This window comes from Phocoena phocoena, chromosome X (genome assembly GCF_963924675.1).
Source record: "Phocoena phocoena chromosome X, mPhoPho1.1, whole genome shotgun sequence".
In the NCBI taxonomy this organism is placed as follows: Eukaryota; Metazoa; Chordata; class Mammalia; order Artiodactyla; family Phocoenidae; genus Phocoena; species Phocoena phocoena.
In genome coordinates, this window is record NC_089240.1 from 85929477 (window position 1) to 85954223 (window position 24747).

General features: G+C 36.6%; 1 protein-coding gene across 1 annotated transcript in view; it reads right to left on the minus strand.

Annotated features, from left to right (window-relative positions):
* Positions 1-432: 432 nt before the first annotated feature.
* Positions 433-24747, minus strand: part of ZMAT1 (zinc finger matrin-type 1) — a 39641-nt gene continuing 15326 nt past the window's right edge. The window contains exons 3-6 of the mRNA XM_065901278.1: positions 21533-21634; positions 21281-21455; positions 2998-3097; positions 433-1747 (exon numbers count right to left, since the gene is read on the minus strand). Of these exons, the coding sequence (XP_065757350.1) occupies positions 433-1747; positions 2998-3097; positions 21281-21455; positions 21533-21634 (1692 nt within the window). The remainder of the gene's footprint in view (positions 1748-2997; positions 3098-21280; positions 21456-21532; positions 21635-24747) is intronic.

The window sequence follows — 24747 nt, forward strand, 5'->3', positions numbered from 1 at the left end:
AGGCATATTGAATACTCTTATTTCACTTGGCTTTTGTTAGCAGTTAAAGTAACTGTCCACTTAGGACAATTCAATAACATGAATTTAACAAAACCAAACTCTTCAACTTATTTCTTCAATTCAACCTAATGAACAAAACTGAAAAGTTCAAAATTCAAGAGAAGACTCATCCTAAAGCACTGACACCTTTGTCTTTTCTTCAACAGGCTTCCTTTTCTCTTATGTTCTTAGGTTCTTCTTTCTCAGAGACTAGGTTTAGGCTTGTCTTTTCTTTCAATTCAATTTCAATTTTTACACACAAAAAACTAAGCTTTCCTGAACTGACTGACACTGACTGTGTTCACCTCTCCTTTTCTTCATTGGATGTTCCTGTCTTTGTCTAAATTCCCCTATTCTTAACCGATTTCTCATTGGGTAAACAAAGCTAAAAGTTCAAAATCCAAGAATAGACTCATCCCAAAGCATTTCCTCTTCCGTCTTTTCTTCAACAGATTTCTTTTTCTCTTTCTTGTGCTTATGTTCTTCCTTCTCAGAGGGAACACCATGTCTTTTTTTCTTTTTTCGATGCTTAAGCTTTCCTGAACTGACTTTATCTCCCTCTCTTTTCCTTTTCTGGATGCTCTTGTCCTTGTCTAGATCTGTATCCCCATAACTCTTTTTCCTTTTATGCTTCGACTGCTCCTTCTCTGGCTTTTCTTCACCTTCCTCCAGGTGCCTTCTCTTCTGATGTTTCCGTGTATGACTTGCTTCATGGTCACTGGTATTGTTTTCTGAGGAGAGGTGCTTGTAAACTTCAGATTCTACACTGTATGGGCCAGAATTATTTTCCTGTTGACTAAGGCTCAGGGGTACTGGTTTTTCTGGGAAATAGTCTCTGGTGGGTTGACAGTAGGTCATAGAGTCTAATCTCTGTTTGCTGTCATGAGTTGGTAAGCAATGAGGTAACTGCTTTTCCGCTGCCTGTGAAATACTATATGATACTGGGTAATTCTGGAAAGTCTCAAATGGGAGCCTCTGCTCAAACATTCTATATCTGGGTCTGGAATCAACCATTTCTCTGTATTTATGGGTTTCCACAGAGCTCTTGCTTACATTTCTGAAACAAGTCTTTGGCTCTAGTCCTCTGGCTTTCTGCACTTTGATATAATCCTCAAGTTCATCTTGGAAAGAGTCATATGACCTCTTTGAATGAGCTGGTAACGAGTGATGTAATTGGCTTCCCACTGGTGAAGTACCATATGGTCGCTGGGAGTTCTGAGAAGTCTCAAATGAAAATCTTTGCTCACACATTCTTGGTCTGGGTCCAGAATCAACTTCTCTGTACCCATGGGTTTCCACAGAGCTCCTGCTTATCTTTCTGAAACAAGTCTTTGGATCTAGTCCTCTGGCTTTCTGCACTTTGATATAATCTTCCAGTTCTTCTTGGAAAGAGTCATATGTGTTCTTTGAGTGAGCTGGTAAGCAATGAGGTAACTGGTTTTCCACTGTTTGTGAAATATTGTATGATCCTGGGTATGTCCAGAAAGTCTCACATGGGAGTATTTGTTCAAACATTCTATGTCTGGATCTGGAATCAACTGCTTCTCTGTACCTGCAGGCTTCCAAAGAAGTCTCTTGCATCTTTCTGAAATAAGTCTTTGGTTCTGGTCCTCTGGTTTTCTGTACTTTGATGTAATCTGTACTTTCATCTTGGTAAGAGTCTGGTGGCTTCTTCGGATTCTTCACTAGATTGGTAACAATGGATTCTCTGCAAATAAGACAGTAGAAAGTTCTTGTTACTAGATTATTTTATTTGGAATGTTTGCTTTGCTTTCAAAAATATTAGTTTGAAAAAACAAATACAACAGAGGCCCAAACAAAATTTTAAAACCTACCTCAATATAAAAGCTAAAAATTGTGACTTTTTGTATGTCAAAGAGAAGCAGCAGGGATAGTCAGATATCTCCTAAGCACCTCACAATGTTTTACACATAAAAAAATTTTCAGGCCTGGGATGAATGGAAATATGGGTACAAAGAAGCAGACATATTTGACACTGCTATAGTACTGAAAAATATAAAGCATGTTGGGATGTGTGGGAAAGGACCAATAATATTTAATGCCCTAAAGATGGTCTGATCTGAATGTCACATTGCTTTAAAAAACTTTTGATTATTAGTTCCCTGTACAGATCTATAAATGTGACAGCTATTTATTCTGGAACCCTGAGATTTTAAAAAAGAGTCTAAATGAAGGTTAATTTGGTCAGTGAGACAACTTAGCTACTTAGTATACAGACTCAATAATATAAATATTTTCCACTAAAATAATGTAACCGAAATAGTATGCTTTGATTTTAAAAGCAACAAAAAAAATATACAATAGTTAAGTGCCCCACTGTCCCACTACCTGACTTATCCGATCCCCAATTGTCCACTCAATCCTCTCCTCCTTAAAATAACAAAACAGACTGGAATAAATGTGTATTGAGCTCCTACTATGTGCCAGTCAGGCACCTTGCACATATTTTTATATTTCATTATAACCACTTTATGTCAGAGCTGTCCAAAGTTACATACTTGGCAGAAAGATAGATCTGGTATTCCAATTCAGTTCTGTCTAACAACAAGACCTTCTTTCTTAACCACTATACCTCATTGGAAGGATGATGACTGGATCACTGAATCTCTGGAACTAGCCAACCTTCCAGGGATTACAGGGATTATTTGAATTTATATGGTTAGCCTGAGAATGATCCTTTAGCATCTTTCCAAAGAAGGACAACGCTGTCTGGTCAGGAGGAGTGCCAGTTAGCCAGCTCCGTCAGTTACTATCATGGCTAGAGAACTCCCTGGGAGATGGAACTAACATACAATATGTTACAAATATCACCAACCATACCCAGGATCAACTCTTAGGGAAATAAATGCCTAGAAAGTTTGTAAAGTACATGCAAAGGTACTTGACAGAAGCCCTGGTCTTTGGTATCACAGGAGCATTTTGGCAAGAAATACTTACTTAATTTGATGTTCACTTCCTTGCATATGGGACCGGAACATTTCTAAAGATGTAAAGGTGATATTACAAATATGACAAACATAGGTTTTCATACTAAATGCTGAAAAAACAGAGAGTTCAAGTTAATACGGTCAATAGGAATACACTTCGAATCACACAGCTAGACAGGAATTTACTAGAGATCATCTACTTGAGCCTTCCCAATTTAAAGCTAAGGCCCAGAGAGGTCAAATGACTTGGTCAAAGTCACACAGCATTAGTAACAAAGATAGCCTCTCAGAGCCCATGTCTCTTAATTTAAAGTCCAAAATTTTTCACACTACACCACACTGCCTCTCTAGCCTTGGTCTCTTTCCTAAGAAACTGCTATCTGCCTGTTTATTGTTGCTACATGAAAGTACAACAGACACTTCAAATCTAGCATGCCCAATCAATCTTTGCCTCTTAATCCCTCAACCAACCTCTTTTTTGTTTGCCCCTAATTCTCTTTCTACCCAACTAAAACTTGAAACATCCCAAAATATTAAAAACAAATAAAAGAAAATTCTTACTCTCTTACCTGAAATCACTGTAGTGCATTACTTTACCAAAAGTTATTTCTACAGACAGATTTTAGAAATGAGAGAGGTTTAGTGAGCCCCACTCTCAGGATAAATTCTGAAAGCAAAATTCTAAAACAAAACTGCTAGTTACCACTTCATAAGAGTCAAGAACTATAGAATAGATATACTAGCTACCTCTCTATTCTGATTCATAGGTAGAACAGGAAGCAGGTGACAGATTAAGTTTTATTTTCTTAATCTTATCACCTTCCACTTTCTCTTTGGTCTGAAGAAGCAAATTAATAAATTTCATAAGCTAAATATAAAAACAATCCCACCCTAAGGAAGAGGCAATAAACTGATGGCTGCAGAGATTTTTAGGGTCAGGGAAGACCATCTTCTTTTAAATCAAACAGCAACTTAATCATTTAAAGGCCACTAAATTAATTATTACTAAGTGTATTGGCCTTGTCTAAGCAAAGATTATTCACAGAAACAGGAGATTACTGTCAAGTAGAAAGAAGAATTTGACTTTGAAGAACATGAGGACTACATTCACTATTGACATATACTCTGTGGTGGGCCCAGGAGAGCTCAGCCAGTTATGTCAAAGTCTAAATAAATAATTCTTCAAAACTATCCTCTCTTCCTGTGCTCTGATTTTGTGCTTGCCAAGTCACTTCTGATTATAATTTGGTTTCCCATATTACTGATACAAAAAAGAGGATACCCTAGATGATAGGTATTTTTTTAAAAACCTCAGAACTGGAAATATATATTCCTCCTCCTACCATAAATCAAGACCAGAATGACAGTGTATAAAACTACAATGTTTCCCAGCCTTCTCTGGCAAGAATCACCTGGAGGTCTCGAGAGGAAGGCCTCCCACTAGCAGCCGTGAGGCTGTTCTTGAGGAAGGCTGATTCCAGCACAGTCATGGCTGCAGCTAGAAGGATTCCTGGACCAAGCCACCGTGGTGTAGCAGCATTCTTTGAAAAACAACGACTGAGCCAGTGACCGTGTGGATGAAAGGCTCTTGGTGCTGCAGCAAGGAGTCAGTGCTGTGCCTCTGAGGTGGGAGAGCCAACTTCAGGAAACTGCTCAACAAGAGACCTCCCAGCTCCACATAATATTAAATGGCAAAAATCTCCCAGAGATCTCAATCTCAATGCCAGCACCCAGCTTCACTCAATGACAAGCAATCTACAGTGCTGGACACACTATGCCAAACAACTAGCAAAACAGGAACACAACCCCACCCATTAGCAGAGAGGCTGCCTAAAATCATAAGTCCACAGACACCCCAAAACACACCACCAGACGTGGACCTGCCCACCAGAGAGACAAGATCCAGCCTCATCCACCACAACACAGGCACTAGTCCCCTCCACCAGGAAGCCAACACAACCCACTGAACCAACCTTAGCCACTGGGGACAGACACCAAAAACAATGGTAATTACGAACCTGCAGCCTGCAAAAAGGAGACCCAAAACACAGTAAGATAAGCAAAATGAGAAGACAGAAAAACATACCGCAGATGAAGGAGCAAGATAAAAACCCACCAGACCTAACAAATGAAGAGGAAATAGGCAGTCTACCTGAAAAAGAATTCAGAATAATGATAGTAAAGATGATCTAAAATCTTGGAAATAGAATAGAAAAAATGCAAGAAACATTTAACAAGGACCTAGAAGAACTAAAGATGAAACAAACAACGATGAGCAACACAATAAATGAAATGAAAAATATGCTAGATGGGATCAATAGCAGAATAACTGAGGCAGAAGAACGGATAAGTGACCTGGAAGATAAAATACTGGAAATAACTACTGCAGAGCAGAATAAAGAAAAAAGAATGAAAAGAACTGAGGACAGTCTCAGAGACCTCTGGGACAACATTAAATGCACCAACATTCGAATTATAGGGGTTCCAGAAGAAGAATAGAAAAAGAAAGGGACTGAGAAAATATTTGAAGAGGTTATAGTTGAAAACTTCCCTAATAGGGGAAAGGAAATAGTTAATCAAGTCCAGGAAGCACAGAGAGTCCCATACAGGAAAAATCCAAGGAGAAATACACTAAGACACATATTAATCAAACTGTCAAAAATTAAATACAAAGAAAGCATACTAAAAGCAGCAAGGGAAAAAACAATGAATAACACAGAAGGGAATCCCCATAAGGTTAACTGCTGAACTTTCAGCAGAAACTCTGCAAGCCAGAAGGGAGTGGCAGGACATACTTAAAGTGATGAAGGAGAAAAACCTGCAACCAAGATTACTCTACCCAGCAAGGATCTCATTCAGATTTGATGGAGAAATTTAAATCTTTACAGACAAGCAAAAGCTGAGAGAGTTCAGCACCACAAAACCAGCTTTACAAAAAATGCTAAAGGAACTTCTCTAGGCAAGAAACACAAGAGAAGGAAAAAACCTACAATAACGAACCCAAAACAATTTAGAAAATGGGAATAGGAACATACATATCGATAATTACCTTAAATGTAAATGGACAAAATACTCCCACCAAAAGACACAGATTGGCTGAAATGGATACAAAAACAAGACCCATACATATGCTGTCTACAAGAGACACACTTCAGACCCAGAGACACATACAGACTGAAAGTAAGGGGATGGAAAAAGATATTCCATGCAAATGGAAACCAAAAGAAAGCTGGAGTAGCAATTCTCATATCAGACAAAATAGACTTTAAAACAAAGACTATTACAAGAGACAAAGAAGGACACTACATTATGATCAACGGATCAAGCCAAGAAGAAGATATAACAATTGTAAATATTTATGCACCCAACATAGGAGCAACTCAATACATAAGGCAAATACTAACAGCTATAAAAGGGGAAATCGACAGTAACACATTCATAGTAGGGGACTTTAACACCCCATTTTCACCAATGGAGAGATCATCCAAAATGAAAATAAATAAGGAAACACAAGCTTTAAATGATACATTAAATAAGATGGACTTAATTGATATTTATAGGACATTCCATCCAAAAACAACAGAATACACATTTTTCTCAAGTACTCATGGAACATTGACCAGGATAGATCATATCTTGGGTAACAAATCAAGCCTTGGTAAATTTAAGAAAATTGAAATCGTATCAAGTATCTTTTCTGACCACAATGCTATGAGACTAGATATCAATTACAGGAAAAGATCTGTAAAAAATACAAACACATGGAAGCGAAACAATACACTACTTAATAACGAAGTGATCACTGAAGAAATCAAAGAGGAAATAAAAAAATACCTAGAAACAAATGACAATGCAGACACGATTACCCAAAACCTATGGGATGCAGCAAAAGCAGTTCTAAGAGGGAAGTTTATAGCAATACACGCCCACCTTAAGAAACAGGAAACATCTCGAATAAACAACATAACCTTGCACTAAAGCAATTAGAGAAAGAAGAACAAAAAATCCCAAAGTTAGCAGAAGGAAAAAAATCATAAAAATCAGATCAGAAATAAATGAAAAAGAGATGAAGGAAATGATAGCAAAGATCAATAAAACTAAAAGCTGGTTCTTTGAGAAGATAAACAAAATAGATAAACCATTAGCCAGACTCTCCAAGAAAAAAAGGGAGAAGACTCAAATCAATAGAATTAGAAATGAAAAAGGATAAGTAACAACTGACACTGCAGAAATACAAAAGATCATGAGAGATTACTACAAGCAACACTATGCCAATAAAATGGACAAACTGGAAGAATTGGACAAACTCTTAGAAATGCACAACTTGCCAAGACTGAATCAGGAAGAAATAGGAAATATGAACAGACCAATCACAAGCACTGAAATTGAAACTGATTAAAAATCTTCCAACAAACAAAAGCCCAGGACCAGATGCCTTCACAGGCGAATTCTATCAAACATTTAGAGAAGAGCTAACACCTATCCTTCTCAAACTCTTCCAAAATATAGCAGAGGGAGGAACACTCCCAAATTCATTCTACAAGGCCACAAGTACCTTTATACCAAAACCAGACAAGGATGTCACAAAGAAAGAAAACTATAGGCCAATATCCCTGATGAACATAGATGCACAAATCCTCAACAAAATACTAGCAAACAGAATCCAACAGCACATTAAAAGGATCATACACCATGATCAAGTAGGGTTTATTCCAGAAATGCAAGGATTCCTCAATATACGCAAATCAATCAATGTGATAAACCATATTAACAAATTGAAGGAGAAAAACCATATGGCCATCTCAATATATGCAGAGAAAGCTTTTGACAAAATTCAACACCCATTTATGATAAAAACCCTCCAGAAAGTAGGCATAGAGGGAACTTTCCTCAACATAATAAAGGCCATATATGACAAACCCACAGTCAACATCATCCTCAATGGTGAAAAACTGAAAGCGTTTCCATGAAGATCAGGAACAAGACAAGGTTGCCCACTCTCACCACTCTTATTCAACGTAGTTTTGGAAGTTTTAGCCACAGCAATCAGAGAAGTAAAGGAAATAAAAGGAATCCAAATCAGAAAAGAAGAAGTAAAGCTGTCACTGTTTGCAGATGACATGATACTATACATAGAGAATCCTAAAGATGCTACCAGAAAACTACTAGAGCTAATCAATGAATTTGGTAAAGCTGCAGGATAAAAAATTAATGCACAGAAATCTCTTACATTCTTATTCATAAATGATAAAAAATCTGAAAGAGAAATTAAGGAAACACTCCCATTTACCACTGCAACAAAAAGAAGAAAATACCTAGGAATAAACCTACCTGGAGAGACAAAAGACCTGTATGCAGAAAACTATAAGACACTGATGAAAGAAATTAAAGATGATACAAACAGATGGAGAGGTATACCATGTTCTTGATTTGGAAGAATCAATATTGTGAAAATGACTATACTAACCAAAGCAATCTACAGATTCAAGGCAATCCGTGTCATATTACCAATGGCATTTTTTACAGAACTAGAACAAAATATCTTAAAATTTCTATGGAGACACAAACGACCCTGAATAGCCAAAGCAGTCTTGAGGGAAAAAAATGGAGCTGGAGGAATCAGACTCCCTGACTTCAGACTAGACTACAAAGCTACAGTAATCAAGACAGTATGGTACTGGAACAAAAACAGAAATATAGATCAATGGAAAAGGATAGAAAGCCCAGAGATAAACCCATGCACTTATGGTCAACTAATCTATGACAAAGGAGGAAAGGATATACAATGGAGAAAAGACAGTCTCTTCAATAAGTGGTGCTGGGAAAACTGGACAGCTACATGTAAAAGAATGAAATTACAACACTCCCTAGCACCATACACAAAAATAAACTCAAAATGGATTTGAGACCTAAATGTAGGACCAGACACTATAAAACCCTTAGAGGAAAACACAGGAAGAACACTCTTTGACATAAATCACAGCAAGATATTTTTTGACCCACCTCCTAGAGTGATGGAAATAAAAACAAAAATAAACAAATGGGACCTAATGAAACTTAAAAGCTTTTGCACAGCAAAGGAAACTACAAACAGGACGAAAAGACAACCCTCAGAATGGGAGAAAGTATTTGCAAACGAATCAATCAACAAAGGATTAATCTCCAAAATATATAAACAGCTCATGCAGCTCAACATTTAAAAAAGAAACAACCCAATCCAAAAATGGGCAGAAAACGTAAATAGACATTTCTCCAAAGAAGACATACAGATGGCCAAGAGGCACATGAAAAGCTGCTCAACATCACTAATTATTAGAGAAATGCAAATCAAAACTACAACGAGGTATCATCTCACACCAGTTAGAATGGGCATCATCAGAAAACCTACAAACAACAAATGCTGGAGAGGGTGTGGAGAAAAGGGAACCTTCTTGCACTGTTGGTGGGAATGTAAACTGATACAGCCACTATGGAGAACAGTATGGAGGTTCCTTAAAAAACTAAAAATAGAATTACCATATGACCCAGCAATCCCGCTACTGGGCATATACCCGGAGAACATCATAATTCAAAAAGACACATGCACCCCAATGTTCATTGCAGCACTATTTGCAATAGCCAGGTCATTGAAGCAACCTAAATGCCCATCGACAGACGAATGCATAAAGAAGTTGTGGTACATATATACAATGGAATATTACTCAGCCATAAAAAGGAACGAAATTGTGTTATTTGTGGAGACGTGGATGGATCTAGAGACTGTGATACCGAGTGAAGTAAGTCATAAAGAGAAAAACAAATATCATATATTAATACATATATGTGGGAGCTAGAAAAATGGTACTAATGAACTGGTTTGCAGGGCAGAAATAGAGACACAGATATAGAGAATAAACGTATGGATGCCAAGGGGGGAAAGTGCTGGCGGGGAGGGGCTGGTGGTGGAATGAATTGGGAGATTGGGATTGACATGTATACACTGATGTGTATAAAACTGATGACTAATAAGAACCTGCAGTATAAAAAAATAAATAAAATAAAATTCAAATAAATAAATAAATAAAATTATAGACTAATATCCAGCATGAACACAGACTAAATGTTATTAAATTTAAAAAAAAGTTGCAGGATGCAAAATTAATGCACAGAAATCTCTGGCATTCTATACACTAATGATGAAAAATCTGAAAGTGAAATCAAGAAAACACTCCCATTTACCATTGCAACAAAAAGAATAAAATACCTAGGAATAGACCTACCAAAGGAGACAAAACACCTGTATGCAGAAAATTATAAGACACTGATGAAAGAAATTAAAGATGATACAAATAGATGGAGAGATATACCATGTTCTTGGATTGGAAGAATCAACATTGTGAAAATGACTCTACTACCCAAAGTAATCTACAGATTCAATGCAATCCGTATCAAACTACCACTGGCATTTTTCGCGGAACTAGAACAAAAAATTTCACAATTTGTATGGAAACACAAAAGACCCCGAATAGCCAAAACAATCTTGAGAAAGAAAAACCGGGCTGGAGGAATCAGGCTCCCTGACTTCAGACTATACTACAAAGCTACAGTAATCAAGACAGTATGGTACTGGCACAAAAACAGAAAAATAGATCAATGGAACAGGATAGAAAGCCCAGAGATAAACCCATGCACATATGGTCCCCTTATCTTTGATAAAGGAGGCAGGAATGTACAGTGGAGAAAGGACAGCCTCTTCAATAAATCGTGCTGGGAAAACCAGACAGGTACATGTAAAAGTATGAGATTAGATCACTCCCTAACACCATACACAAAAATAAGCTCAAAATGGATTAAAGACCTAAATGTAAGGCCAGAACCTATCAAACTCTTAGAGGAAAGCATAGGCAGAACACTCTATGACATAAATCACAGCAAGATCCTTTTTGACCCACCTCCTAGAGAAATGGAAATAAAAACAAAAATAAACAAATGGGACCTAATGAAACTGCAAAGCTTTTGCACAGCAAAGGAAACCATAAAAAAGACCAAAAGACAACCCTCAGAATGGGAGAAAATATTTGCAAATGAAGCAACTGACAAAGGATTAATTTCCAAAATTTACAAGCAGCTCATGCAGCTCAGTAACAAAAAAACAACCCAATCAAAAATGGGCAGAAGACCTAAATAGGCATTTCTCCAAGGAAGATATACAGACTGCCGACAAACACATGAAAGCATGCTGAACATCATTAATCGTTAGAGAAATGCAAATCAAAACTACAATGAGATATCATCTCACACCAGTCAGAATGGCCATCATCAAAAAATCTAGAAACAATAAATGCTGGAGAGGGTGTGGAGAAAAGGGAACACTCTTGCACTGCTGGTGGGAATGTGAATTGGTACAGCCACTATGGAGAACAGTATGGAGGTTCCTTAAAGTACTACAAATAGAACTACCATATGACCCAGCAATCCCACTACTGGGCATATACCCTGAGAAAACCAAAATTCAAAAAGAGTCATGTACCAAAATGTTCATTGCAGCTCTATTTACAATAGCCCGGAGATGGAAACAACCTAAGTGCCCATCACCGGATGAATGGATAAAGAAGTTGTTGCACTTATATACAATGGAATATTACTCAGCCATAAAAAGAAATGAAATTGAGCTATTTGTAATGGGTGGATAGACTTAGAGTCTGTCATACAGAGTTAAGTAAGTCAGAAAGAGAAAGACAAATACCGTATGCTAACACATATATATGGAATTTAAGAAAAAAATGTCATGAAGAACCTAGGGGTAAGACAGGAATAAAGACACAGACCTACTAGAGTACGGACTTGAGGATATGGGGAGGTGGAAGGGTGATCTGTGACAAAGCGAGAGAGAGGCATGGACATATATACACTGCCAAACATAAGGTAGATAGTTAGTGGGAAGCAGCCGCATAGCACAGGGAGATCAGCTTGGTGCTTTGTGACCGCCTGGAGGGGTGGGATAGGGAGGGTGGGAGGGAGGGAGATGCAAGAGGGAAGAGATATGGGAACATAAGTATATGTATAACTGATTCACTTTGTTATAAAGCAGAAACTAACATACCAATGTAAAGCAATTATACTCCAATAAAGATGTTAAAAAAAAAAAAAAGAATCACCCTAGTGTGAGTTTAAAATACAGATCCCTAGACCCCCTCCTCTGGAGAATATGATTCACTGGGACAGGGATTGTGTATTTTAACAATATCCCAGCTAATTATTGTCAGAGGATGTGTGGAGAAAACCACTAAGGGAATACCTCTCCAGTTCCTTGGTTATTTTTCTGCATCTTCCAATTTTGTTTTTGGTTTTCGGAGTCCCTGATTTGAGGCTGATCACCTCTGAAGACTCTGGACTTCCTGCAAAGCTGAGGACTAAATCCAGGACTCTGCATGCTCATAACAACCCTTTTCAGGAAATTATTACTAACCTTATTTAACAGGTGGGAAAATTAAGGCTCATATTCACTTGGCCAATACCATGTATTTTGAGGGCACCCAAGTTATGCAAGATAAGGAGGAATCCTTGTTTCCTCTAGACTAGTGGTTCTTAAGGTTAGTTACACATTGGAATCTTGTGGAGAAGTCTAAAAATATTCATGTTACAGCTCCACATAAGACTAATTTAATCAGAATCTCTAGGGGTAGAACCAGGCTTTCTTACTTTTTGAAAGCAGTCTAGGTGATTTTTCTGTGCAGACACTGTTGAGCACCACTGCCTAGATTATCAAGTCAATGATCTTCAGTATGATTATAAACTCAGATTATATTTCAGAGGTTTAACATATTTGTTTAGTGCTTATAGAGTATATTGTACATAATGTTCTCCTCAGTTCCTCCTTAGTTTTGTCACAAATTATACCAGAAGATTATAATATAGGCAATACAGTAGTTTAGAGCAGCTGCAGGTCACATATGAAAGATCCAGAGGCAGTTCTGGAACTATGGTCTGCTTTCTATTACCTTAGCCCTTGTCTTTTTCACACACTGATATTCTTTATCTTTTTCTAGGATATAGACATCTCAGAAAATAATATATAAAAATGGTGTAAACCCTTTCTGTGAAGACATGAAGTCTATTTACTGGCCCCAAGATCAAAATTCCTGGTCTGATCCTACTGAAACCTGCCTCTACTATGCTCCTTACACTGTCCATTCTCCTATCTGAGTCTGCTCCTTGGGCCTGTCAAACTTTGCTCCCCTCAGCCCTGCTAGGATTCCGTTTCTGACTTCACCCAGAAACTCAAGCTTCTTTGCAACCTGTAACTTTCAGAATCATCCATAACCTAACACTTGTGGAGTCCACTTTTCTCCTAATCACAGCCGTACCTCATAACTCCCTGGACTAAGGTCTTTGTTTTCAAAGGATAGATTGAGGAACTGCATATCTTTATAGTCTAACATTTTGGTTCTCAATCTTGGCTCTATATCATAACCTCTTGGGGAGTTAAAAAAGAGAAAACAAAACACTAATGTGTGGGTCCCAGGGATTCTAATTTAATTGATTTTAGCGATGGCCTGAGCATTGGGATTTCTAAAAGCTGCCTGCATGATTCTAGTATGTAGTCAAGAATGAGAACCATTGATCTAATATCTTAAATCAACTGAGAGCTACATGCAAGCAAAAATGCAACTTAATGTGGCATTTAGCTTATGAAGAAAAATAGAAAATGTCCAGTTTACATGTTTTTAAATTACGGCAGGAAAACAAAATATTTCAAGAAAACTAACATTTGTTGATGACCCATTCTGTGATGGGTACTGTATATACTGCTTCATTTCATCCTCTTTCAATCCTGTGAAGTAGTCTTATTTTCGTTTTATACCTGAGGAATCTGAGGTGCAACTGGGCAACTGACTTCAAACATTTCTCCAAATCTATGTTTATCCCACTACACAACACTGCCTTTCAATAAACAATTATCAAATATTGAGAAAAACCATATACTCATTCTCATATAAAGCACTGAGAAGGATATTGCAGAATAAAATACAATCCTTTGTCTCAAGGGGGCCAATTCAGTTAAGGGACTATAATTAATGCAACTGTCAATGAACAGTAATACCTATGAAAAATCAGAGGAAGGGGAGAATACCAAGAGCTAGAGAAGTGAGGGAAGTTGTGATGGACTTTGGAGGAAAAGAAGGATTTGAATTGTAAGGAAAGCAGTTAGGGAATTCCAGGGGATGAAAACAATATCAATATTCTGAAGAGACAGAAATGAGCATGATGTGCTGAATTCAAATAACCTGTTCAACCAACACTAGACACCTCTGTGGCACCAAGCATCATGCTAGATGCTAGAGGTACAAGATTAATAAATTGGGCAGGCTGCTCACAAATCCAAGTGAGAAACAGACACATGAACAGAGGATTTCAATCTCATTTGGTAAAAGGTAAGACAAGTATGCTTAAGAGCTATGGGAATTCAATGAAGCAGAGGCACTTAGTACAATATGGGAGCCTGAAGAGGGCTACTGGAAGAGATGATGCCTTAGTTAAACTTGGAAAAATGAAAAATAGTTAACGGTTAAGAGTTGAGAAGAGTACTGTAGGCAGAGGAAATAGCATGAAAAGAACACAGAAGTGTTTACAGTAACTAGTTAAAATTTGGAATTGTTGCAGAATAAAATATAAGGGGATGAGATGGGAGAGGCAAAAGTATATCACATCAAAGAGACTTTTATATTATGCTAAGGAGCCTAGATTTTTATTCTGTGGGCTGGGAAACCTTGAAGTGGTTTAAGTAGTAAGTAACATGGTCAGCTGTGTGTTTTAGAGAAATCTCTCCTCTAACTGCAATATGGAGGGTAATTTTAAGAGGAGCAAGCCTGGAAGTAAGGAGACCACAGTTACATAAGGCAAGAGATGAGAGGGCATGGGCTAGAAAGGTCACAGTAGGGGTAGAGAGAAGCAGGGATATTGGTGAAATACTTACCATTAAAACAGACAAAATTTAATGACTGAGTGAATGTGGGATATAAGGGAGAAGGAGGAATCTAGAGAAGTCTAAAATACCTCTCAGCATAGTTTGGTGACTGAGTGGGTGGTGATCCTAACTGAAATTGGAACTTCATAAGGAAGTACTATTTTAGGAGGTGGGAGAATAAGCATTGGTGAGTTTGAATTTGGACACACAGAGTCTGATATATCTGTGAGCTTTTCATGTAAAGGTGTCCAATAGGCAGTTAGATATGGGAATTTGAAAGGCAGAAGATAGGTTAATTTTGGAGAAGTCAGGGGATGGGGGTTAGTTAAGACAATCAGAGTGGGTGAGATGTCCTGAGGATAATGTATGGGTGGGCATAGCAACACCAACATAATGATAAAAACCCTGGAGAGCACCACTCTTTAAACTAGATGGTAGAGGAGGAGGGGGACTATGAAAAATCAAGAAGTAAAGGACAAAGTTGTAAGGATGAACAGGAGAGACTGATGTCAAAGGAGGAAAGTTTAGTGAATGGAGTAAAGATGGTCATTGGATTTAGAAATTTAGAAGTCACAATAACCCTGTGAGGGACAGTTTCAGTGGAACGGTACAGTGGTGGTGTGGAGGGCTGGGGGAATGTATGTCAACAAATGGTAATGAGTTGAGGAGTGAATATCAGTAAAGACAGTTAAGAGTATATTTGAAAAACAAAAACAACAACACAACAAAAAAAAAACCTGGCAAAGAAGAGAAGGGGAAAGTGTAGTAGTTAAAGGGAAACTCAAGGTTAAGGGATTATTTGGTTAAGGCAAGATACTTGTTTACCACATTTGATGGCCACATTTTTCTTGATGAAATAAGGAATAAGCTTGCCTGAATGTTGTGAGGAGGGGGAGTGTTGAACAGTAGAAGAGAGTCCTGGAGAGTGGTGTAGGCTTAAAAATCACTGCTGAAAGGAAAGTGAAGGAAAAGGAAAAGTATTAAGTAGGACTAAAAGGCCACAGAGATTGGATACTAAGACTCTGTAGAGGCACCCAATCTCTAGCCTTATATAATTCTCCATAGCATCACTCAGTGTTCTGAATATAAAAGTAGAACAAGTGGACAGTGGAATTGATCCTGGGTTGAAATCTTGCTACTAGGTAGTGAGAGAATAACAATGAGGTATAAGTAAAGCCTTCAGAAGGTGGTTACAGCATTAAACTGTGAGATGATGGTAGTGAAAATGCAATGGAAGGATAAAGGAAGAAGAAATAGTTCTAAAAAGACCTGATAAGACTGTGGACGGATAGGAGATAGGGAAATTTAGTCAAAGATGCCCTCAAAGATTCAAGTGTAGGTGACTAATAAATAGTGGTACTACTGGCAAAGAAAGAAAACTTGGTAAATTTAAGGTGGTTTTAGGAAAGATTATTAATTCAGTTTTAGATATGCTGAGTTACAGGTGAAGGTGAGACATCTAAGTGCAATAATGGGGCTAGAAATTAGTAAAGTAAACAAAACAAATACAGTAAATTAAAAATACATACATATTTTATTTCCATATTGTTATGGTAGCCATTCCTGTGCTAATAAGATCTGGACTGAATGAGGGACATGAAGAGAGCAGTAAGAATGATGAAGAGAAAGGGAAAGAGATTAGATATAGTAGAAACATATATAAACCATAGCAGATAGAAAAGGCAGAGACAGAAAGAAGGGAGAAAATGGGTGAAGAGTGAATATAGTTAAAGTGGCACAGGTTAAGCTGTTTTTGTCTTACCGCTTGCTCACTTATAATATGGGCTTCTGCTGTAGCTGTTCTTTGCAATTCTCATTTGCTACTTTAAATTCTCCAGCTATTTTCTTAATCCTCAAATGTTTACTGTTATCAAAATGAAATAGTCAAAGCAGGGTTGAAAATCTGTTCTTTGAGCTTCATCTTCAGAGGCTAGTATAAAATGACTTCAATGACTGGATTAAATTATGCTGATGATCAGCACTCGCCTCCCCAGCCAGATAAAAATTTCACCAAAATCCTTCTCTCAATCTAATAACCTTGAAACTTCAGAGTACTAAAATGACCCTCCTTTCAGAAGTGACCAAAGTGCACACATTTCTCATGGCTGACACACTTCTCAGTTCCAATTTACCTAATGCCACAAACTAGAAGCCACTTATTTCAGATCACCCTCAGCGTAGCGATGGGAAAAATACCCTAACAAGTGGAAGTCTGTCATTTCTCCAAACATCTACGACTTTCAGAAGCCCTACCACTTCTATTTCTACACTTGCCTAAATCAATGTTCTTTAAAATCCTAGATAAAAATACAGATCTCTATGTAACTTTTGGGGACATGCTGAATCACATTAAGCAGAAAACTTAATAGTACAAACACAGGGTTAGCACTCAATAAATAAAGGTTAATAGTTCACTGATTCATATATTAAACTAATCTCTATTGAGGTAGGCCTACTCTGTGCCAGTTTCTATCTCTAGTACTGGAAATATAGATGAGTTAGATGAAGTCCCTTCCCTCAAAGACCTTACATTCTAGTGGGAGATAAAGACACAGGGAGAGATAATTAGATATTCAGGTTAAGGAAGCACAGAATATAAGCCTTGAAGGAAGTGAAAAAGCTTGAAAGAAGTGAAATGAGTAGGAGTTGGTCAAGAGAAGAGGGACATGAAGATGTTCTAGGCAAAACAGCAGCATGAAGGGCACAGAGACAAGAAATGGGGTAATGGTTTCTGGAAACCATAAGCAGTTTGTAGATTCTGACCCACATAAATCATAGCAGGAAGTAGCAGGGAATAAGCCTGGAGAAGGAGATAGGGACAAGATGGTAGAGAGCTATGAAGCTTAGATTTTTATCCTTAGAAAATAGAGAAATAAGGACTTTTAAGCAGGGGGATGACATGAAAAGATGTACACTTTAGATGAAACACTCTAGTGGTTAAATTGAGGGTAGATCTGGGGAGACAAAACTGATGGCAAGGAGAGTAGTTAGAGGTTGTGGCAATATTCTAGAACAATGCTTCTCAAAATTTATTGTGAGCACAAATCACCTAGGCATCTTGTTAAAATGCAGATTCTGATTCAGTAGGTCTGCAGTGAGGCCTGAGATTCTTTTTTCTAACAAGCTCCCAAGTGATGTTTATAATGCTGGCCACAAACCACACTTTGAGTAGCAAAACTCTAGAAAAGATGTTGAGGGCCTGAACTAGTGTGGGAAAAGCATGGCTGGAGAAAAGGTAACAGTAAGATTCAGGAGGTAAAACAGTCATGGCTTGGTGCCTCATTAGATATAGGAAGTGAAGTAGATGGTGCTGTGGGATTTACAATTAACTACAGGTTTCTACTTTGAATGACTGAGTGGATTTGAAATGGCTATGAGGTATACAGGTGAAGAGGTAGCTGCTCTTTGAATATATGAATCTAAAGCTTTGCAGAAAGGTCATAAGCATACAGATGACAAATGAAATCAGAGGAACAGATTAGATCATGTTATAGATTAAGGTCAAGAATGGAACCATGGGAACGTCTACATTTAGACAATGAATTTAAAAAAGAGCCCCCAAAGAAAACAGAAAATAAATAGAAACACAGGAAAAGAACAACAACATAAGGAGTTACTAATGACAAAGAATAAAGCTTCAAGGAGGGAGTAATGAACATTTTCATATTAAGCAAAAAGGTCTAGTAAGGAAAGAATTGAAAAATAATGGTGAGTAGAGGAAAAGTGGGTGGAGAAGAGAATATGAAAAGGGAATAAAAATACTAGTAGTGAGATGGTGCCTGTGGGGGAAAAATGAAAAAACATATGGTTAGAAGAGCAAGTGGATCACTCCAGTCAGGATCAGAATCTTTATTGCACCTGAATTCTTGCCTCTCTTTCTCAGCTCCTTTGTTCATCCTCTCTCCTTCCCACTGCTATCAATCTAAATCATATACTTCCTCTATAAAGCTTTTCTGAACCATGATGTTTGGCTCCTCTGGTTACCAAAAATATGTACACAAAAATCCATGTCTGCAGCCTCTTGCAATGAAGTATTATTAACCCAATTAGTTATACACTTGCCCCTTCAGGGAAAATAGTATATCTTCATTTGTATTCCCAAGAATAACTAGCCTAGCAACTAAGAGACACTTAAGTCATACTTAGTGACCGAATGATATAACTACATGATACTAATTTAAAATACTTCCTTATGTACCTATGATATAATATGAAACCGTGGTAATATCTATATTTTATTAGTGTCATCTAAACCTTTCTGGGTCTCATTTTCTAGAAAACCAACAGACAGACCTATATGGACTCTAAAGTCCTTATCGAAAATTCTATGATCCCATGAGTATTATAAACCCTGTATTCAGTAAAAGCAAAATAGTATATACATAAGCCAGATATGTTTAATAAAATATAAACTTTCTAAGAAAGAGATTTGGGATAATTTTACTATTTACCATTTGCATCTGATTTTGCTGGAAGAGGTTTCTCTCTTAACTTGTCTACAAACTTCTTCTTAGCTTCATTTCTTTTGTGTTTTTTCCCAACATAATGTTGTTGGGCCATTAATGGACCATTAAAGGAAGCAGGACAGAGCTTACAATACTTGTTTGGATTATTCAAATCCAAAGCACTGCTGGAAGAGGAAGGCGTAGTCTCATCTTTAATCCCACCTGGAGGAGGCTTGACAACAAGGGGCTTCAGAAAAGTTGACTCAGCAGAAGTAGTAATAGGCACACCTGCTGAAATAGTCATAATGAAAAGTGATCAACATGTGTCCAGCTATTAGAGCTGCATTCTTATAAAGTATTAGGGAAAGTTAGAGTTTTTTTAAAGCCTACTATCTCTGGACTTTTTCCATATAGGGCTGTTGGATAAAGGTACTCAGGCTAAAAAGAATTTCCTTCTGTGAGAATAGAAATTTGAATACAAGTCTGTCACCAAGTTTCTCCAACAAAGATACAGGAAAGAATATTCAGCATTAGGCATGTATTTCAAATGAATTTTATTCATCTGAAAAATCAATGAAGGCATAAGAGATGTCTTAGGATGGTTCTTGAAATTAGTGAGGGTAAAAGAGATGGTACCAAATTCTAAGTTGGTGTCTTTCTTGAGTAGCAAAGTAAATCACCTATTCAGTCCAGATTTGTGGTGTCTGTATCAAAATAAAATTTATGCAGTTGTTTAAGGCTATAAAATTATGTTTCCACATTTACAGTTATTTCAGAGCTCTTTCATTTAGTCTCCTCTCTGAGCCCAAATTTATGAATTCTGGGAACTAAAGATAAGGCTTTACAAGATGCTTTCTCTTGTAGGGCACACTGATTCTGTCCCTCTTGACTGACAGGCAGAAAAACAAATATACAAAAATTAGAGAAACTAGAATAAATTTAAAAATAATTCTGGTTTCAGTTATTAAGAAAACTATATGTTTTAATGCTGATGAGGCCTACACTATGAGTTGGAAATTAATGTTGGTAAAATTTCCATGCTAGACATGCTTTATTCCTAAAGTGTTGAAGCTAGTGAGAATGTGGTAAATTATTTATTCCAGAGAATTGATCATCTTATTTTTTGTTCTGGCACACATTTTCAAAATACAGGCACATTTTCAAAATACAGGCTGGGTTTTCCAGGGTGTACTCTGCCACTTCAGGCCAGAAGTGAGATCTGTGGGTCAGTTCTCTCATGCGCTGGCGGCCCAACATCACTGGAAGGAGGAAACAGCAACGTTTCACAGTTCTCTGTATCTTTGGCATCTAACATAAAATAAGTACTCAATAACTGCTGATTGATAATGCTAGTAGTACCTTTTCTTTATATTCATAGGAAGAAAGAAATGAGCAATCTGGTAGAAGAAGATTCCATACCTTTTTTTTTTTGGCTATAGTTATAGTCAGAAAATGCTGCAACATAACTATATTATGGTGAAGACATTGGTCTGAACACACACTATGAGATAATGTTTTGGAAAGTACTAAAGCAAAAAAAGAAGAATGAGATAGATGCCAAGGGGAAGAAGTAAGAAGTAGCTAAGACTTTATAATTTGATTAGAAACTGGAGAGTTCAGGTTGCTTATTGTTCTTTCTTTATAGCAACATAGCAAATAACTTGCTTTTATTTGGATTTAATAAACTGAAAAGGAGAGGTCACAACATTTCTTAAAATTCAGCTAGCAATTATGATCTCTATATTAAATTACAAGGATACAGAAAGAGATTAACCAGGCAGAAGAAGAACCAAGTTACTGTGGCAGAGTAAAAGTCTCTCCAATAAAAAATGGATGGCAGAGATGGGGAAAAATTATAGAGAGACCCTGTATTGAAGTTAAAGAGGTGAATGTGATCTTACCCATCTCTGGCTGAAATCCTGATGGAGATACCTGATCATGCTCCTCCATTAATTGCTTCAGTTTTTTAGCATGGAATTTCCCCACATAGTGAGACTGAGCAACAACTGAGGAGCTAAAAATCATGTTGCAGAGATCACAAAATTTGTTTCTGTCCACTACTTCACTCCTATGCATCTGAAATAAGCACAATCTTGTTAGAAAGATTCAATAACTCAAACTTTCGAATTAGAACATCAACAAAGGCCACTCACCTGAAAATTCCTAACATCCATCTTCATTTTCTTATCAGGCACTTCATTTTGTTCCCCATGCATTTGAAAATAAAACCTAACATTTTGAGCATGTTTTTCACTCTAAAAATATATATATATAATATGACTTTGTTTATTCAATAACAGAGGTACCCCAAATTTACACCTCTTCAAATTTGAGGACAGTACCCGTGAATTGAAATATATTTAATGTGTACCAAGTTTACGAAAAGGCTTCACATGCTTTCAAATCTCTAAATCTCAATTAAAATGAAAATAATGCTGTAATTTAGAGTCCAATAACTTCTAGGTTTTTGTTTTTGACAGAGACTCCTAGATTTTTTTGCCTAATATCAAACTTATTCTTCTTCCTTAGTTACACATCTTAGGCAATATACCCAGCTAAAAGACTGCATGTTCCAGCCTCCCTTTCAGCATGACGTAATCTTGTGACTCTATTCTGGCCAATAAGATGTAATCTGAAATGCTGGGTAGAACTTCTGGGAAGCCTCCTAAAAGGATGGAGGATGAACCCTTCTTCTAACCTTCTTCCCTCCTGCTTCTGGAATTAAGATTTAAAGGTCATCTGGGACTATGGGGGATCTTAAGGACAGAGGCTAGTTCATCAGAGTAGAAAGAGAGAAAATGCCTAGATCTCTGATAATGTTATGGAGCTGTCACATCAGCCCTGTACTGCTTACCTCTAAAATTCTTTTATGTGAGGAAATTAACTCTTCTAGGTTAGGCACATTAGAAAAATCTCTGAACAAATGTAGAACAAAATACGTAATAACGAAAATGTTGGTGTAAATAGAAGGGAAACTAACATTCCTGAACATATACTGTGAGGCAACTACTTACCCTCTCTCTACAGCATTTTAAATTGTGAAATATATACATATAGAAAAGCACAGGAAATAATATAGTTGAAGTACATACCCACTGCCCAGTTTTAACAGATACTATTAACATTTTTCTATATTTGTTTCAGATCTCCTTTTCAAAAGAGGTGAAATTTTACACATACAGTCCTATCTCCTCATGCCAACAATCCCTCCCCTCCTCAGTCTCTCCCGATAGGTAACCACTATCTTAAAGTTGGTCTATATCATTTCTTCTATGCTTCTCTTCTTTTACTAGATATGCATGTGCCCATAAACAGTATTATGTACTACTGTCATTTTTTTAATTTTATGAAAATGGAATCAGTCTATTCATATCCTTTTCAACTTTTTATAACTCAATATTATGTAAGATTTGCCCATATTGATACATAGAGCTCTAGTTCATTCATATTACATGCTGCATAATATTCCACTCTATATGCTACCCATCAAGTTACCTACTGAAGGCAGTTATGTTTCTGTTTATTTTGCTATCACAAGCATTTCTGCACTGAACATATGTAAATATATCTCCTAATATAATGTCCAAGAGTTTCTTTAAAGTAGACACCTAGATATGGACTATTTGGCTTATAAGGTATGAGGATTTTCAGCTTTAATAGGTATTATAAAATTTCTCTCCAAAGATGTTGAAGCAAGCAACTATATTCCAATAAAAATTAATTTAAAAAAAGATGTTGAAGCAGTTTACAACTCCAAATGTAGCATATATGAGTGATTTGTCTTCCTATATTCTCCTGAAGTGTTAAGTGCTATTAGATTTCAATTTTTGCGAGCATGATGGTTTTGATAAGATAGTTAGTTCATTATCACTTTAACTTGCATTTCCCATATGATCACTTCTGAAGTTAAGTATCTCTTCTATAGCCTGTTTATAACACTTTCCCATTTTTCTACTGGGTTGTTTCTTGTTCTAATTGATATATAGTTCTTTATATATTCTAGATACTAATCCTTTGTTAGTTATATCAGTTATAAATAGCACTCAATCTGTGGCTTGTCTTTTAACTTTATAATGAGTTTTTTGTCATATAAATTTTCCCTACCAGGTATCATGGCATATTTTAAAGCTATACTAATAAGGTGAAATTATTATAGAGGCAGGCAAACAAAGCAATACAATAGAACATAATATTATAAATATATATATATATAAATTAACTTATGATAGAGATGCCACTGCAAATCAGTGAGGCAAGGATGGACTGTTTAAATAAATATTGCTGGGATACCTGGTTATCTGTATGGAAAATAATGTTACCACCCTCCATATGTGAAAATCAATACCAGATGGATCAAACACTTTAACCTAAAAAATAAAGCTTTTAAAAGTATTAGAAGAAAACAGAAATATCTATATGACAAAAGAACAAAGAATGGTTTCTTAAACATGTAAGTATAAATACAAAAGGAAATATTAATAAGTGCAACCTCATTAAAATTCAAATCTTCTGCAGTACTGTCCTATTTTACATGAACAATAAATACTATGCTGAGATAGTCTGACACTATTAACCAAGCTGTATACTAAAGAGAAAAAAATCACCTTTTCAAGTAGGATATTTGCACAGAAGTGCTTTCAAATATATGGAAAGTCATGTATAGTTTTGATTTGATTATTTAACAAGCTTAAGTACCAAACTTACAGATGGCACTTAAATTTAAAAATATGCTACAACATTACATAACATAATGCCTTATAGCCATTAAACTATTACAGAAAAGTACAACGATGTAATGATAGGACAAAGTGTTCAGAATATGTTCTTATATGAAAAAGCAAGTGCAAAACAACATACAATTCTCTTTTGTAAAAATATGTCTGTGTGTTTAGAAAGCATACTGGAATCATATAAACTAAACAGAAGTTAATTAAATGATGCTTACTTACAAGCAACAGAATTATGATTGATTCATATTTTCTCATATTTTTGTATATTTTCTACACTGAATAGTACTTCATAAGCCCATAAAAGTAATTTTTCAAATTTAAATTCAAATGGTTCCAACCACAGTTATCACAGAGCCCCTTGATTATATGTCTCTCTTTATTAACTCTAAATCTTTGAGCTTTGGGGTCCCAGGATATGCTAGGCACAATCACATATCTGATTTCACTTAATTCTCACAAGTATAGTAAGAGAGATCTTATGCCCCCATTTTGCAGGCTCAAGAAACATGCTCAGAGAGGTAAAGTGATTTGCCCAGGGTTTCACAACAATGGTGGAGTTAAGACTTGAATCTACGTCCTCTCAATCCACAGCCAACACAATTTCACTATCTGTAATTACAGTAATTGAATCCCAATCA